Here is a 17,947-nt window from a genome sequence, read left to right on the forward strand (position 1 = left end):
AACAAAAAAAATCCCAGTATATATGTCACTTGTTGTACAGTTTCGATAGTTGGGATCAATGTTTTGGTCTCGGATAGTCTACGGTCCCAACATTCTGGCTGCTACGGCGTGCCCCCCATTGCCGACCACTCACCAGTCCGCCGTGTACATCTCCACCAGATTTGCCGGCCTGTTGATGTTTTTTTTGTTACAAGAACAGATTTCACTCCGCAGCCCGCAATGATTAAATTGCTAGTCCCCCCCCACCCCTCCCCCGGAAACAATTGAACAAAATCCACATTCTAATTAGGTTCACACGTAATTAACCCCGAAGACATTTGGCAAACGCCTAGTACCTTAATTGAATAGCAAATTGGCTACGAAAAGCAGCAATGCACACTTTGCAACCCACACCACGTGACAGCCCCCCCCCCCCCCGTGACCACCGCTCCCGAGTGAATTGTTTCGCGTGCCGTGGGTGTCTGGCCACACGCCCACCTCGTGTGCCCTGCCGGCCTTTAATAGGGGCTCGCTAACAGCACTCTCATAGGCGCCCTCTGACAGCACTTTCCCCAACCAGCCCAACAACGCTGTCCCAGCTATCTTTGTCTCGAGCGCTCACGCGCTACGAACCGGGCAGAGACACCCCCGCCCGAGTTCGATCCCCGCTCACGGCCAACGCCAGTGACGGCTACCCGAGCCGGTCGTGGGCATCCCCTAGGTCGACTCGGCCTTAAGTTACGAACCCGGCGCGGCGTGTGGGCAAACGACTCCGCTGGGGAGACATTTGACCACACCACCGCCTCCGTGTGCCGTGCTGCCCTTCGTAGGAGCTACCCGCTCACAGCACTTGGCCCAATAGCCTGGTGTAGGTTATATACGGATGCGCTTTGTCTCGTGAGTAGCCTCAGGGTTCGGGTTGATTCACCTGTTGTTTGGCTAAAGAACCACGCTACGCTCAAGATTCCATGAGACATTAGGCGTGAAAGTGCTCTTGGGTCCTGTGTGTGTCTCCATTTCTGCGTTCCCCGGGCTCTATCTGGTGATAAAGGCCATCGTGTCTCTGTCTCGGTCACGAATGGTTGTTCATCGCGAACGTCTGTGCTATGAGTGTGTGTGAGTGCCCGTGCGTGTGTTTATCGACGTGTGTGTATGTTTGCCCGTGTGTGCGCACGTGTGTGTGTCTGCGTGTCCGTGTTTGTACAAGCGGGAGTGTAGTGGTTAGCGCGCTGCCGCTATGAACTCGGCGACCCCAGCTCGACTCCCCCTCACGGCCAATATCAGTGACGATTATCTAAACTGGTCCGGGCCCGCCCCTAGGTCGACTCGGCCTCTAATGAGTACCTGGTGCGGTGTGTTAACATCGCCACTGGGGAGACAAAGGCGGTTGGGCGTGGTGCTGGCCACCCACCCCCTCGTGTACCATCTCGGCCTTCATAGGTGCTCGCTCACAGCACTTGCCCCAACAGTCTGTTCAAGGCTACAGGGGGGGTCTTTGTCTTTTGTGTGCATGTATGTTTGTTCATGTGCGTGTGTGCGTGCTCGCACGTAACCACGGTTATCACTCTTTTGTACGACGTTCGAAAAAAAAAACCATAATTATCGACCCCTTTGGATATTATAATTTTTTCAACTCGTTTGATTTGCTTCGTACCGTTTCCCATTAGCTGACAATTCTGACGATGGGGCCCCACCCCTCACCGCCCGAACACCAGCCGACTTTAGCTGGACAGCTCAGCCGGCTGTACGGCATAAAAACCCCGTGAGTTGCGTTGCGATTGAACCCGGAGCCTCGTCCCCCGCTTCTGTGTGCAGACAGGAGCCATGGCGGCCTCGCGGTGGAGCGGTGTCGATCCTTGGATCTGGAGAGGTTCACCTGCTGGTGGAGCCCCAGGCCGGAAGACGCCACCGCCAACTACTCCCTGCTCTACTACATGCCCAGTCATCTCTCGACCAACAGTTGTGGCGACAAAAATACTCAACACCACATGTTTGCGTGCGTGCGTGCGTGTGTGTCCGCGTGTTTGTGTCCGCGTGGTTGCGTGTAGCGGTTAGTAGGGGTGCGCAGCTGGTGCGTCTGCCAGTCATCTCAGTCGGTCAACCCCATGGCACCTGGGTCTGTCCCATGACCTCCTGTTAGCGAGCCTTCCGACACTTTCACGTGGCTTCAAAGTGAACATGGCCTGGTACAGGCGACGTGGTGATATCGTCGCCATTTAGTGGCAAATGGCGGGTGTTGTTGTTGTGGCGGATATCGCACTGCACTACGAACTCGCAAACCGAGTTCAATTCCCGCTCACGGCCAGTGCCAGTGACGATTTTCTGAACCGGTCCTGGGCCTCCCCTAGGTTGACTCAACCTAAATTGAGTACCTGGTGCGATGTGTAAACATCGCCACTGGGGAGATAAAGGCAGTATGGCATAGTGCTGGCCACCCACCCCCTCGTATGCCGTGCCATCCTTCATAGGTGCTCGCATACAGCACTTGCCCCAACAGCCTGTTAAGGCAATACGGGGTGGGGGGGGGGGATCTTGGTTTTGTCTTTGTGTGGTATTTGGGCCTAATAGCTCAACAGGCTGTTTGCAAGGCTTGACACTGAGCTGTTAGTGTTTGCATCATTTCAGCAGCATTGGTTCAACACAAGCAAAACTCTGGATCGGTTTCAACATACAATGTGTCATTTTCTGAAGCAATGATGGTGAACTGCCAGATGTCTATACGCAAAGGACCCTCTTCTCTTAGATACGAGTCCTCGCTCGATGCACAAGTCTACGACGCGCAACGCGAAACACTCATTGGCGTCGTTGTACAGCTGGGATGAGACACGGAATGTCGAAACCGGTCCAGAGTTTTTGCTCAACGCCGAGCCAGAAGTCTGCGCGGCTGACGGAATGTGAAAAAAACAATTTTTTTGTCGCGTATAGGGACAAGATATACACGTTTACACTATGAGACATCTCCTTTACCAGTGGCAAAATATAGTAATAGGTTTTTACCCTTTTAACTGGTACAAAATCTGACACCTTTATACAAGGCATCATGTTTGCAATAACCACAACACAAGAAGTCAAAATGCAAACAAAAAGAAACAACTCTGATGATGATAATGATATGCACTGTCCTTGAAGTTGATTGGTCCACACCCGAGACAGCTTAGAGCCTAGTCTCCATTGGTCTTGGACCAGATGACGCCAAAAGGCGTACAACTCAAAGACAGCGCACTGTCAGAGTATTGAGAGCTCGGGGTAAGCATTAACACTATGAGACATCTCCTTTACCAGTGGCAAAATATAGTAATAGGTTTTTACCCTATTAACTGGTACAAAATCTGACACCTTTATACAAGGCATCATGTTTGTATAAAGGTGTCAGATTTTGTACCAGTTAAAAGGGTAAAAACCTATTACTATAAGATATACACACGTACGTGAAGGAGGTGACGTCCGGTTGCTTACCACGTCGCTTCTTCATCCCCCCCCGCCCCCTGCCCCCGCCCCCACAGCACGAACGACTCGGTGATGTGCGAGTGCCCGGACTACGAGACGGGAGGCCCCAACAGTTGCTACTTCAACACCACCTTCACCTTCCTCTTCCGCCCCTACTGCTTCCTCATCTGGGACAGGAGTTGGCCCGATACCGACGACGAACAGCAGCCCTTCTGCACCACCGTCGCAGACATAGGTGAGTGGCTGGGGCGGGCGGGGGGGGGGGGGCGGCACTGATGTTATTCACTCGCCGTGGAGGGCACCGATGCCATCGCTATGAGAACGATATATTGTACTCGAGTGTTGGCCGCACCTGCGGTCCTCGAGTTGCAAGCAGGACAAGTCTCAAATTTGGATTTAAAGCTTTCGTGACTGCAGGGATTCATCTTCTTGGTTCTTTCGGTAAAGTATTTTTATTATTTTATTATTTCCCTTCTACGTGACTTTACCGAAAGAACCAAGAAGAGGAGAAGTCTCTTTTCCCTCGACGAGTAGGGGGAGGGGGGGGGAGCGGCTCGCAACGGACAGAAAGAATCGCTTCGCTCGCCCGTGAATCCTCCCACGGATCCACTGCCGAGTTTCTGAGTTCACTAGAGTTTCCCGTTTGTTTACCACGGCCGCGATTTTGTTTAAAAACGAACCGTGGCGGTTCGTGCGTGAGTGCAGCAGAGGGGGGGGGGGACTTGGCAGACCCCGACGACGACCGTTGGCTTGGACTTTGGGTGTTCACCTCCAGCCCCGCGGATTTTAACTATCTTTTAACAGCCGCCACCACCGCCGCAGCCGCCCGTCTCCCGGGAAGGGGGGGGGGGCGGTAGTGCAGGGGGGGCGGTAGCGCAGGGGGGGGGGGGCGGTAGTGCAGGAGGGGGGCGGTAGTGCAGGGGGGGGGCGGTAGTGCAGGGGGGGGGTGCGATGTAAAGGGGAGGGGGGGCAGGCAGCAGTGCGGTTTGCAGCAGCAACAGCAGCAGCAGCGGAGAGAGAATGGCCCTCTGTTGGGGTCAAGTGGTGTGTGGACGTTTTTTTTATTTAAACACGGCGGCGGCGGCCACTCGGTAATCAGCGTAGGTGTAATCATTCACCCCCCCCACCCCGAACCGCCCACGGTCTGCGGTTCGACGCATCCTCAATGGTTCAGGCTTGCCTTTTCGATTTCTGTAGTTTTAATGTGTTTTTATTTTACGAATTTAATTTTTTACTTAGCGCGGGTTTTTTTGCTTGCAGCCTGTGTGTTCAGATTCACGATTTTTTTTCCTACCTTCAGGAGTTTTTTGCGCAATGATCCAGCCAGAAAAAAACACCTGCGCCACAAAGCCCTCCACCCACCCGTTATCATCATTTCAGCTCGCTTGCCGGTGAAGTTGACGACGAACAATTGAGCCTGTGGTTTGGGCGCGCGCGTCGTGTCGCTGATACCGTGTCTTGAGTGTGCTTCGAGCGTGAAAGGGAAGAAGAATCCAAGAAAGAAAAATGTAATTTATTCCCCCGCTATTTCATTCTTCCGATCGTGCCGTTCGGATTCGCGTCGCCGGCGGCGGAGAAACCACTCGGATCTGTGGTGCAGCACGGCGACCCTGTGCGTTCGAGAACGGCCCCGCTGAAGTGGATGTCACAGAGCTTCCTCTGAGATCCCTTCAGGTGACCTCTGGCTGGTTTTAGATGGTAGTAACGCTCAGCGAATGATCGCATATGGTACGTACGTATGTTGAACATCTTTCGCGCCGTACGTAGCCAACCGTGCTAATCGGAAGTGCGGGGGAAGGACAACAAACTGAACACAAAAAGTTATTTTGAAGAAAAAAAGCACGCGTGTCGCCTGCTAAGCCAAATGCGGCAAAACGCGCCCGAGAGAACGTCCACCACGTAGAGATGGAGCGATGAGATCGCCTCGTGTGCAGCGGGTGCCAGGTGAATCATTGCGTCGCGGGATGCGCGAGAGATGGCGATGGCTTGGGGAAGCCTTCATTCCAGCAGTGGATTGACCATGGCTGCTGCTATTGTTGACGACGACGATGATGATGATGATGGATCTGCACGTCGTGATGGCATATACCGTGTAACACAATCAAACCAGAGGTGCGGTGAGCGAGAGACGGAGCTGTAGGAAATCGCTTTTTTAAAACTACATGGTGGGTGTAGCAGCCACTAGTGGCTGCAGATGGAGGGTCACACAAACCCATCGCACACAACTCCACAGCAACAGCTGCCATCCGAAGTGGAGACGTCCCAGGAGGCAGGGGGCGGCGGTCATGAAACTTGAGGCTTTTTGAATTGGGCCCTAGTTTAATAAAAAAAACATTCCATGTTTTTTCTCCGGTAAATATCAATAACATACCGATATTTTGCAGTCTCAAGGCAAGGTGGGGGTGGAGGAGAGGGGTGGGGGGGCTTGTGGAGGGGGTTGTGGGGGGGTATTTACCCCATCGTGGCCCCCTCGCATCCGCCACTGGTTGCCTTTCACCACCAAGAGAGTGCGGTGAGCATCAGCCCAATCAGAGCCAGGTGCTGTCATCATTTTCATTACCATTGAGCCCTTTCACCAGCAGAGCACCCATCGAGACAAGATCTCTTACGGCCAGGCGGGAGTGAGCGGCGTGTCGCAAAAAACAAAGATCCCCCGCGTAGCCTGCGCGGGCTGTTAGCGAGCACCTGTGAAGGCCGGCTCCACGCCCAGGGACACCTTTGTCTCCCAGGTATTGATGCGCGCACACCATAATCATCAGCTACGGCTGCTCGTTTTAGGCTGAGTCGACCTGGGGGTGGGGGGGGTGGGAGCGCACCCAAAAGTGGTCAGTTCAGATAATCGCCACCGATCTTGTGCCGCGACCGGCCGGGAATCGAATTGGCACCACGGCACGGACACGCGCCGCTCCGCGTGTTTGTCCCATCCGGCATAGAGCGCCGGCGATCGGTAGAGGTGGCCGTGCTGCTTGTGTCGCGCTCGACGACGCACTGTAGGCTGCTGGCACCGCGACGCTCCGACTCTGCCAGGAGCTGAAACTGCTCTACGCAATAGGAACTGGGTGAGGGGGGGAGAGGCGGCGGTGGAGATGGAGCTAGCGGAAAGAGACGGCCGAGGGTGTGGGGAGGGTGGGCGAGGAGAGAGGAGGGGACTGAGGCAGGGGGGGCGGCTATCACGGGGTCATAGTTCGCGCGGAAAAGCATGGCACAGGGCAGTGGGCACACGCACGTCCTCACGCGGCAAGCCCAACGGCGCCAGTCCAAGCGGGTCAAAGGTCGGTGGTAACGGTGGATAATGGGGGGATGGATAACGGAGGACTCGGTAGTGATTAACGGGGGCTTCGTAAACGTCCACACATGTTGCACGCCCCCCCCTCCGCCCCGTCCCTCCCCTCCCCACAATGTCCCGCTCACAACAGGGCAGAATGGGCAATAATAATAAAAATAGTAACGCGTTTTATTGCGGTAGAAAGTCAGGAATTCAGAAACGGGAGAGAGCCAAAGACAATACGGGGCGTGCACCCAGCTTCCTTGGCACAGGCTGACCTGGTGTGCATACAGCTCGTTAACTGTGCGGTCATGTGATTGTGTGTGTGTTGTGGGGAGCGGTGGTGCAGCGTTAGCGCGACGCGCTACGAACCCGTCGACCCGAGTTCCTTTCCTGTGCGCGCGGCCACCAGCGCCAGTGAGGAATATCTTAAATGGACCTGGGCCTCTCGTAGTTCGACTCAGCCAGTAAAATGAATACCTGAGTATGATAACAATGATGACGACGACGATGATGATACATGCATCGAATCACATAGAATCAATGCTTTAAAAAGATACGATCTACTATGAAGATCAAGAGGTTGGTCATCTTGGTTAATGCCAGCACCACCGCACCTCATCGCAAGCGATTTCTCCCCTCTGCCAGATCCTGCAGCTGTTGCAGAGTGGACTCACGGCAACCTGGAAGGTCTGCCCTGAGAGTCTGATCCCATCATCTGGCCTTAGACTCGCACAGAGACCCGTAGACTCGTGCAGAGATCCATAGACTCACGCAAAAACCCATGGATTCGCACAGAGACCCATAGACTAGCACAGAGTACTAAACGTTCCATGTAATGAGTTCAAGCCACTCATGCAGCCACTAGAGACGCTACCATTCACCGCGATGTTGCATTTACGGTAATGGTTGGGAACTCTGCAAACGTGTCGGACGGAGTAAAATGTGAAACGATAACAATGACATTGTAAAGCACAGACAGAGAATAAAGCATTCGTGAATCCAATCGTGACCTTGAATCGGTAAGATGACATGAAACTACGAGCAGTTCTGCCCTTCACGAGTAGGGGTCGAGACACAACAAGTGTCTGTGTGTCTGTGGCGCATGTGAGGCAAGATGTGGAGCTGAGTGGACTTGCCGAAGACTGTCAAGATCGGCCTTTATGCAGGAGGCTCGTAAAGGACGCTACTGGGCAGTTGGAGGCAGTCGCCCTCCAACAACAACTGAGGGCAGAGGAGCGACGCTCACAACAAAGAGCGGAGCACATGGCGGCTAAAATACAGCAAGTTGGCACAGTAGGGGGGTACAGCTGGTGGTGCATCTACCGGTCATCTCAGTCAGCCAACCCATGACACCTGCTGGGTCTGTCCCGTGACCTCCTGTCAGCGAGCCTTGACACTTTACGTGGCCTCAAAATGCACCTGGCCTGGCACAAGCGCCGTGGTGACATCACCGTCAGGTAGTGGCGAATGGCGGGTATTGGTATTGCCTCGTGTGATTGCTGTGTACACGCTGGTGGGTGTGGTTCAAGTTACGAGCTGTTTAGCCAGTGTGAGAACTCAAGAGACCAGGGCAGGAGTTTCATTCTGCGGGAGCGAAGAGTGAGCCGGGTTTAACAAAACGAAGAAAAGCGATTGCGTTTCAACGGAGCGCAGTAATGGAGCAAATAGAAATCCGCGCAAAAAAAACTGATCGTGTTGCCGAGGAATTCGAAATCGAGTGACCCGGGGCAGAAGCCTGCCAGCAGGCGGCCACGATTGCTGCCGTATGTTTAACCCCCCCCAATTGATTTTATTTGCGATATCATTTTCGAATTTTAAAAAAAAAATAACTGACACACAATGTGGTCTACTCTTACGAACGACGTCCCAGGGATCTTTTAACGACCGCTGTGAGGCTGGCGGAGGCGCAGTGGACGTTGTTACCACGTCAGCCGTGAGTGATACCTCCAGCTGGTCCTGAGTGCCCTCCCCTAGGTCAACGTGGCCTTAAATGGGTCGGAGGATCTTGATGGGAGTGGCGATGCGTGGCGATGATGGGCGTGTGTTTCGTTTGTTGTTGTGTTTAGTTTGTCGTCCTTCCCACCCCCCGCACCTCCGATTAGCGTGGTTGGCTACGTATGGTGCGACAGAAGTTCAGCATACATACATCGAACCTCGCGCGCTGTGCCGACAGAGTTCTAAGCTACGAAGCCAGCATCCCGAGTTCGATTCCACGGTTAATATCGGTGGCGAGCGACATCCGAACCGATCCTGGGTCTGCCCAAAAGCCAGTGTGGCTATAGTGGGATCTTTGTCTTTATGGGTACAAGCTGAGAATAAATGTGGGATGCACGTGTGTCTAATTTAAATGGTTTAGTGTTGCTTGTTTTTCAAGATAAAGTTGGCAAATCACTCAGTGCGTGCGCGCGCGTGTGTGCCCGCTTGTCAGCTTGTGTGTGCCCGCTTGTCAGCTTGTGTGTGTTGCACCGGTGTGTGTGTGTGCGCGTGTACGCTGGTGAAAGGTAGCGTGTCGCAATTGACTCGTGCACAAAGACAAAAGATCCCCCATATAGACTTTTTGGGCAAGTTCTGTCAGCGAGTAGCGCCTATGAAGGCCAGCACAGCCCGGCCGCCTTTCTCTCTCCAGTGGCGATGTTTATACAACGCTGAGTCGACCTAGGGGGACGCGCAGGGCCGGTTCAGATAATCGTCACTGGTGTTGTCCGTGAGCGCGAATCGAACTCGGCTTCGTAAAGCAGCGCGCAAACCACTGCACTATGGCTATCCCCACACACACACACGCACGCACGCACACACACACGTGCACAACGGAGCCACAAAACAAACTTTCAAGGCTGTCGGGGCTGAACTGTAAAAAGATGTGCGCGTCCTGCCACGCGTGGCTTTTAAACCCCAAGGGCAGGGGTGGGTCCGTCCGCTGAAGGTTTGTTCCGCTTCTGCAGGAGTGGGCCCTGCTTGCCACGCAGCGGAGAGTGACGGCACCCAGAGAGGGCGGTTGATGAGAGAAGCTGGGCCCAAAGCCTGCTTGCGCTCCTGAGCGACCGGTTTGAGCCACTGAATGGCTCTCGGGGATCGCCCCCAACAAGGTTACGTAACCGCTCGCAGCAGGTTGCGGAGTCGTCGTCCCCAACGCATATAAGCAATTTGGTTGCATGCAACCAAGCAATCGGTTGCACGCAACTGTATACATAATTCAATTGCGTGCACCCAAGTAGTCAGCTGGGTGCAATCAGTTGCATGCAACCACACGAATTAGTTGCATGCAAACAAGTAATCAATTGCATACAACCAATTGCTTGCAACCAAACGGGCGATTCAATTGCATGCAACCAAAACACGCGATTCCATTGCATGCAACCAAGCAGTCGGTCGCACGCAACCAAGTCGCATGCAACTGATCGGCGAGGTATGAAACCGGCGTCGGAAACGGTTTTCTGGGCGAAGCAGATTTCTGGGCGCGTTACGACACCCGTGGGATTGCCACCGCAGCGGCAGAGGTCGCAACCGGGTACCCGATACCCGGCTACCCGGCTACCCGGCTGGGTATGGGTACGGGTACCCGTTTGCGACCCTGGTGCGGCCGGGTACGGGTACGGGTAAGGAATCAAAACCCGTTTGCGACCTCTGCGCAGCGGTGGCAGGGCTAGCACGTGGGGGCGTACCCCCAGTCCTGAGGTCGCCAGTTTGACTCCCATCTCTGGGGGAAGGGGGGGGGGGCGTCAGTCGACACGACGACGGCTAAAGTTTTTGTTTGTGTGTATTCTGAATTCACCCTTACTGCCCTCCTCTGTTCGCCCCCGCAAGCATAAATAGGTGCACCGCAGTTGGTCAATGAGCAGGTCAATAGTCTGGGTCTATCAATGATTCAACCACCCCAGTGCCCCCTCCCACCCACCATCAACGACGACGACCCTGTTTACGGTCACGAGTTCAATCAAGCGTCGACTCGTGCCGTCTATGGTCTGGTTTCTATTGTCTCTGGTCGTAGATCTGTCTGGCTCATTCGTCAAGGCCTCCTTCCCTTCCCATCGACCTTAGAGGCAAAATATCGTCCGGCCGGCCGGCCTCCGTTCTGCGTCTCTGCATATAAATAATCCTTACGGTATGGGAACCTCATTTGCCAGTAAAAATATGATAATTGTTTTTTTACCCTTCTATCTGGCAACAAAACTGACACCTTTTTACAAGGAGTCATGTTTGCATAGACCGCAATACCTACAGTCATAATACAAACAAAAGACATAACTCTGATAATGTGCACTGTCCTTTTGGCGTCATCTGGTCCAACCCATGTGAGACTCGGCTCTAAGGAAAGCTGTCTCGGGTGTGGACAGTGCACATTATCAGAGTTATGTCTTTTGTTTGTATTATGACTGCAGGTATATTTGAGTCTGTCCGCCTGTTGCCTATCCAGACCAATAGTGTCTGCAGCATTCGTTAATTGAGCAAAATATAAAATCTTGGACCCCTTTTCGACCTTCCGGCAGTCGGGCTCGCGAAACAAACTCTGCCGGGTTATCAGACGCTCTTGGCAAGTGCACTCCGTCTAAACTCTGGCGGCACACCGTGCGATGCGAGGTGTATGGTACGTCACGTGTAGCGTACACCCGTTTTATTTTACTCACAGGGCTCCTGAGTGGCCTCGCCGGGAGAGCGAGCGGCTCGGAAGGTCGCGAATTCAAATCCTGGTTGGAGGTTCAACTCGGCCCACCATCTCTTTGGGGGGAGGGGGGGCGGGGGTCAATAAAACAATTACCACTTTGTCGGGAAGTCGACAGCGGTTGTCCCTGTGGGTAGACTCGCCCTCATCACATGAGTGTGTGATTTCCACCCTCTGGCCCAAGGCTGTAAACAGGATATGAACGCCGTGCAAATGCTCGTTAAGAGCTCGGGTAAACGAGCAAGGCAGTTCGCAGCCTTCACGTATCTGTCCCGACGCAACACACCGCCTTCTGAGCGTGCGTCTTTTCAGCGGCTTTGGGGGTCAGGACAAGCAAATCCGAGGCCAGTTCCGGCTTGCGGTGTTTCGCCAGCTTTGCCTGAATAATGCCGGTGAACGGCCCGGATGTTTAAAGGCAAGGTAACCCCTCTCTGTTAGATACGGGTCCAAATTCGAGGCACAACTAGACAGTGAGCAGGACGGTCGCCCTGACTTGACTGCGATGCTCGGCGGCAACGCACGGTTGGGTTTGCGTACGCGCGTCGCTCGCTCTCGAAACACTTTAGTAAAAAAAAAATCGAATTTGCACCAGCGGTTTCGACGGGCGTGCGGGGCGAGCGAGCGACCATTCACACTCATCGACGACGCGTCTGCGACACGAAGCCGACCGATAGGGTCCTGCGCTGGGAGTACGGTGAGGTGGGGGGCAGAGGCACCAAGCCCTGGCCAGCCCCGCTGCATCACACGGCCAGACAGGGGCGGTGGCGAAGGGTCCGTTGTGGTTTTTTGCGCTGACGGTAATTACAGAGAAAGTAATAATAATAATTCCGCGTCAGTGCCAAATTGTGAAGCTCATTACGGAATGAGGGCCCGGTCACGGTGTGACGATACCGAGCGGGAATCATGCAGTTTAGGAACATAAACCATCATCACGCAAACTCCGGTCATCCTCGCATCAGCGACTTTTGGTTCGCCATCGAAGAAAGACGGTCACTGCAATCACGCGCTTTCAGATGCGCTTCTGCGGCCGTCTGGAACGCTCTTCCTTCCGATATTATGAAGCCGCTGGGAGCTTTTCACTTTTAAATCATCATCAAGAATGACAAACTCATTTATTTAAAACTGCTTTTTGTGTTTAGTTGTTTGTCCTTCCCCCCCCCCCCGCACCTCCGATTAGCACGGTTGGCTACGTACGGTGTGAAAGAAGTTCCACAGACGCTACATGCATGCGGCACAAAACGATGGAACGGAATCCTACTCGGGCGAGGCGATAATCTTTTCCGCGCGAGTCAGGAGTCAAAACAAACGAGTTACTCGATCTTTGGTGAAGCTGGAGGACAGCCACATTCATTGGCGTCTTAAAAAACAAAAGTCTCGTGTCCTTTTCCCGGGTTGTTGGCCTCGTTATGCACTGCGACATGGGTGGTGCGCAGACCCTTCGTGTCGCAGAGCTGCTTACCCCTTGAGATCCCTCTCGCTCGATCTCTGTTCCACGCGGCAGGGGGCAGCCCTTTCCCCACTCGCTCTGTCACCGGGAGTAATGTTCGTCACGAGAGTCAGGTTAAAGCGCTCAACCAAATTTAATCAGATGGGTTTTGTGTGTGTGTGTGTGCGTGTTGCAGTCATTGGCAACTGGGCTGAGGCTTGAGAACAAAGACAAAGATCCACCCGTAAAGCCTTTACAGATTTTTGGGGCAAGTGCTATTCGTGATCACCTATGAAGGCCGGCACAGCACACGTGGACATGGGTGGCCAGCACCACGCCCGGCTGCCTTTGTATCCCCAGTGACGATATTTACACACCGCACCAGGTCCTCATTTGAGGCTGAGTCGACCTAGGGGAGGCCCCGGACCGGTTCAGATAATCGTCACCGGTGTTGGCCTTGAGCGGCAATCGAGCTCAGGTCGAGCGGGCCGTGTATCGCAGCATAGCGAGCTAACCGCTGCGCCACCGCTCCCCACGAGAACCTGGGTACACGGCGGTAATCACGGGGCAGCCGTCTGGGATGGAACCCAAGTTCTGTGCGGTGCTGGAGCAACGCGCGGAACCTCTGAGCCAGAGGTCGCAATCGGGTACCCGATACCCGTACCCTACCCGATACCCGGCTACCCGTACCCGGCCGGGTACGGGTAGCTGGGTATCGGGTAGGGTACGGGTACCCGTTTGCGACCCTGGTGCGGCCGGGTATGGGTACGGGTAGGCCGTGAGTCACTGGTGAATAACCGTTTGTCACTCATTTCCCAACGTCTTGACTCTTCTCACAATTCAAGTTCCTAGAATCAACCCACCCACGCCTGCAACATGGCTTCATCCCAGAGGTCGCAATCGGGTACTCGTACCCGTACCCTACCCGATACCCGGTCGGGTACGGGTAGCCGGGTATCGGGTAGAGTACGGGTACCCGTTTGCGACCCTGGTGCGGCCGGGTACGGGTACGGGTAAGGAATCAAAACCCGTTTGCGACCTCTGCTCTGAGCCACCGGGCCACCGACCCCGCGGGCATCTCGCCGATGCGATGGACAGTCCGTTCCAAAGTGTGTCGCCCGCAGTGCAGACAAGCGCACGGTCACCCGCGGTGGCGGGGCTCTGTCGGAGCCGTTGATAGCAGGCGCCGTCGACGGAGTGTATGCAGCTTTGTGTCCATGGCTTGAGTGGCTTCCCGCTCGTGGCGCTTAGGTGATGTCCAGGGTTTCTCTCTCGCTTTGTGCGGTAGATGCATTCCCAGAAAAAGGGCGCACAAAGCGAAACCTGCCAGGTAGCGCGTGCAGTACACGCACAGTACACGCACAGTACACGCACAGTACACGCACAGCACACGCACAGTACACGCACAGCACACGCACAGTACACGCACAGTACACGCACAGTACACGCACAGCACACGCACAGTACACGCACAGTACACGCACAGCACACGCACAGTGCACACACAGTACACACACAACGTTGTCCCACGTTCGCCCGCATAGACACATCCGAGTGAGCAACAAGCAGGACTATTATGAAAGTTGTAATATTTGAGTGTAACACGTTTCTTGAAATGAGCAAGGTTACTCTTGTAAGAGCTTGGGGGAAGAGAGACGATGATGGGAGGAGGGAATAAAAAAGCGGAGTGCTGCGAGGGAAGAAGTGGAAAGAGACGTGTTGTGACCTGCAGTGTGGTCAGTGGGTGGGTGAGTGGATGGGTAATTGTGTGTTGTGACCTCCAGTGTGATGAGTGGGTGTGGGTGTGTTGTGACCTCCAGTGTGGTGTGTTTTGAGACCTGCAGTGTGGTCAGTGGGTGGGTGAGTGGATGGGTAATTGTGTGTTGTGACCTCCAGTGTGATGAGTGGGTGTGGGTGCGTTGTGACCTCCAGTGTGGTGAGTGTGTTTTGAGGCCTGCAGTGTGGTGAGTGAGTGGGTGGGTGAGTGAGTGGATAGGTAAGTGTGTGTTGTGACCTCCAGTGTTGTGTGTAGGTGTGTTGTGACCTCCAGTGTGGTGAGTGTGTTTTGAGACCTGCAGTGTGGTGAGTGAGTGGGTGGGTGAGTGAGTGGATAGGTAAGTGTGTGTTGTGACCTCCAGTGTTGTGAGTGGGTGAGTGTGTATTGAGACCTGCAGTGTGGTGAGTGAGTGGATGTGTGTGTTAGACCTGCAGTGTGGTGAGTGCGTCGGTGAGTGTGTTAGACCTGCAGTGTGGTGAGTGAGTGGGTGTGTGTGTTAGACTTGCAGTGTGGTGAGTGAGTGGGGGTGTTGTGTGTGTGTGTTAGACCTGCAGTGTGGTGAGTGAGTGGGTGTGTGTGTGTGTTAGACCTGCAGTGTGGTGAGTGAGTGGGTGTGTGTGTGTGTTAGACTTGCAGTGTGGTGAGTGAGTGGGTGTGTGTGTTAGACTTGCAGTGTGGTGAGTGAGTGGGTGAGTGTGTTAGACCTGCAGTGTGGTGAGTGAGTGGGTGTGTGTGTTAGACTTGCAGTGTGGTGAGTGAGTGGGGGTGTTGTGTGTGTGTGTTAGACCTGCAGTGTGGTGAGTGAGTGGGTGAGTGTGTTAGACCTGCAGTGTGGTGAGTGAGTGGGTGTGTGTGTTAGACCTGCAGTGTGGTGAGTGAGTGTGTGTGTGTGTTAGACTTGCAGTGTGGTGAGTGAGTGTGTGTGTTAGACTTGCAGTGTGGTGAGTGTGTTAGACCTGCAGTGTGGTGAGTGAGTGTGTGTGTTAGACTTGCAGTGTGGTGAGTGTGTTAGACCTGCAGTGTGGTGAGTGAGTGTGTGTGTTAGACTTGCAGTGTGGTGAGTGTGTTAGACCTGCAGTGTGGTGAGTGAGTGTGTGTGTTAGACTTGCAGTGTGGTGAGTGTGTTAGACCTGCAGTGTGGTGAGTGAGTGGGTGTGTGTTCGACCTGCAGTGTGGTGAGTGAGTCGGTGTGTGTGTGTGTTAGACTTGCAGTGTGGTGAGTGAATGTGTGTGTGTGTTAGACTTGCAGTGTGGTGAGTGAGTGGGTGAGTGTGTTCGACCTGCAGTGTGGTGGTCGTTCAACACAGTGTGCAGGTTGAGACAAAACTGAGTGAAGTAGACCGAGTTTGTGATTGAAGTTCACGGTAGCTGTAGCCATGGTATTAATAGTAGCGATAGAAGAGTGATCAGGAGGTGACTGATCGCTGGTGGGCGACTGACCGAAGTGAACCGGTGCTAACAGTGGAGGGTGAAACAAAGACGGCCGGGTGTGGGTGTTCTTTTTTCCCCAGCCACGCACCAGTCCTTTCGCGCGCCGCGTCGGCCTTTCAAAGCCGCTCGCTCGCGGCACTTGCCCCAGCAGCCCGAGTAGCCTGTATGGGGGAACTTTGCCTGTGTGTCGGTAGCCTTGGCTGGAGCTGAGTGTCATTGAGGCAAATATTGAGCAGACAAATATTTTACCACCATTGCTTTATTACCTTCAACAAAGCAATGCTACAAGCCCGTTGCCTTTGATATTGTGATCATTACAAGCCGGTTGCAATGTTAGCGGTGAAGGCGTTTCGCTGTTTAAGTGTTTGTGGCCGAAAGAGGTGGTGGTGGTGGTGGTGGTGGTGGTAGAAGGTGGTGGTGAGAGCGGTTTATGGTTACTGTTGGAGGTTGCGATTTGTGGTGCTGATGGGTCAGATGAACTCGATATTAGTAGTTGATGATGGTGGTGGCAGGAGGTGTTGATGTCCGTGATGGTGGGGATGTATTGATGTTCGTGGTTCGTGGTGGTGAGCTGTTCATGTTCATCGTGGTGGTGATTGGTGGTGGTGGCGTTGATGGAAATGCTTCTTGTTGATGACTGCTGTGCTTGCACTTCAACACCATTGATTACAGCTGTCGGTCGGACATTATAGAGACATTAGCGGGCATGGCTGGGGGTGGCCACCGAAAATCGTTCATTATTGTTTTGACGACGCCTGCCTCATAGTTATGGGGGGGGGGGGGCACAAGGCAAATAACGCGAGTGAGTGAGACAGTGAGGACATTGGTCTTCTGATCGGGAACACTGCTGAGCCTGTGTCTACGCATCCCTGTGCGTTTGTGGCCGTTCAGGGTCACGGGTTTGGGCTGTCTCATCCCACGTGGTTCAGCCCGTGAAGAGGGGGGGGGGGTGGGTTGTGGAGGTTGTGCGTGTGGTGGGGAGCGGTAGTTCAGCGGGTTGGCGCGCTGCGCTGACCCGGCGCCCCGAGTTCGATTCCCGCTCACGGCCAACATCACTGACAATAATCTGAACCGGTCCTGGACTTCCCCTAGGTCTACTCAGCCTCAAATGAGTACCTGGTGCAGTGTGTAAAATCACCGCCGCTGGGGAGACAAAGGGGGTCGGGTGTGGCGTTTGGCCACCCGCCCCCCTCGTATACTGTGCCGGCCTTCATAGGTGCCGCTCGCTGACAGCACTTGCCCCAAAAGTATGTTGAGGCTACACGGGGCATCTTTGTATTTGGGGGGAGGTGGGTGGGGGGGTCCGCGTCTCGTGTCTCTTTATCTGTGACCTGTGACCTCTTTCCCACACGACGTCACAATCCGCGACGATGATGATGATGACGAGGTGGCCCTTGGTGGTGGCGGGCGGGGGCAGTAGGTGGGCGGGAGGTCGGCGGCGCGTCTCTTCTTTTTTAAAAATCCTTTATATTAAGTTCACTTGCTTGCTTGCGCGCTTACGACTGTGCAAATCTTTCGGTCGTTTTTTAACCCACTTCCCGTGATCCAATCGAGCTGACAATTTATTTTCGTGAAAAAAATGTTCCAAAATTTTCCACTTTTTAGGAAAATTTTTTTTTCATATTTAATTTAAAATACCAATGTGATAAAAATGAAACTCTTACTCAAGAAAAACAGAAATGAATAATAAAATAAAACCGATGCCACGCATATAAAGGATTTATAGTGAAAAACGTTGTTTTTACGGGTTAATTTTTTCTTTACGAAATTCACGTCGTGGTGCCGCTCGCTCGCTCGTGTGTTCTTAATTTGCGGGGGGGGGGGGTGGCGCATTAATTGTGTTGAAGAAGCTTTGCTCGGTCGTACGCTGAATGCGCCGTCCGTTCCCCCCGCCCCCCCCCCGTGTTTACAGAGCGGTTCTCGGCTGCGGCTTCTCGCCAAGTTCTTGTTGTTGATATA

General features: G+C 53.9%; 1 protein-coding gene across 1 annotated transcript in view; it reads left to right on the top strand.

The window, feature by feature from the left end:
- PRLR (prolactin receptor) overlaps nt 1-17,947 on the top strand; it is a 49,869-nt gene that overhangs the window by 7,975 nt on the left and 23,947 nt on the right. Inside the window, exons 2-3 of the mRNA XM_078615104.1 lie at nt 1,795-1,975; nt 3,483-3,661. Coding sequence (XP_078471230.1) covers nt 1,795-1,975; nt 3,483-3,661 — 360 coding nt within the window. The remainder of the gene's footprint in view (nt 1-1,794; nt 1,976-3,482; nt 3,662-17,947) is intronic.

Source organism: Lampetra planeri, chromosome 46 (genome assembly GCF_965212315.1).
Source record: "Lampetra planeri chromosome 46, kcLamPlan1.2.h2, whole genome shotgun sequence".
NCBI classification, from domain to species: Eukaryota; Metazoa; Chordata; class Hyperoartia; order Petromyzontiformes; family Petromyzontidae; genus Lampetra; species Lampetra planeri.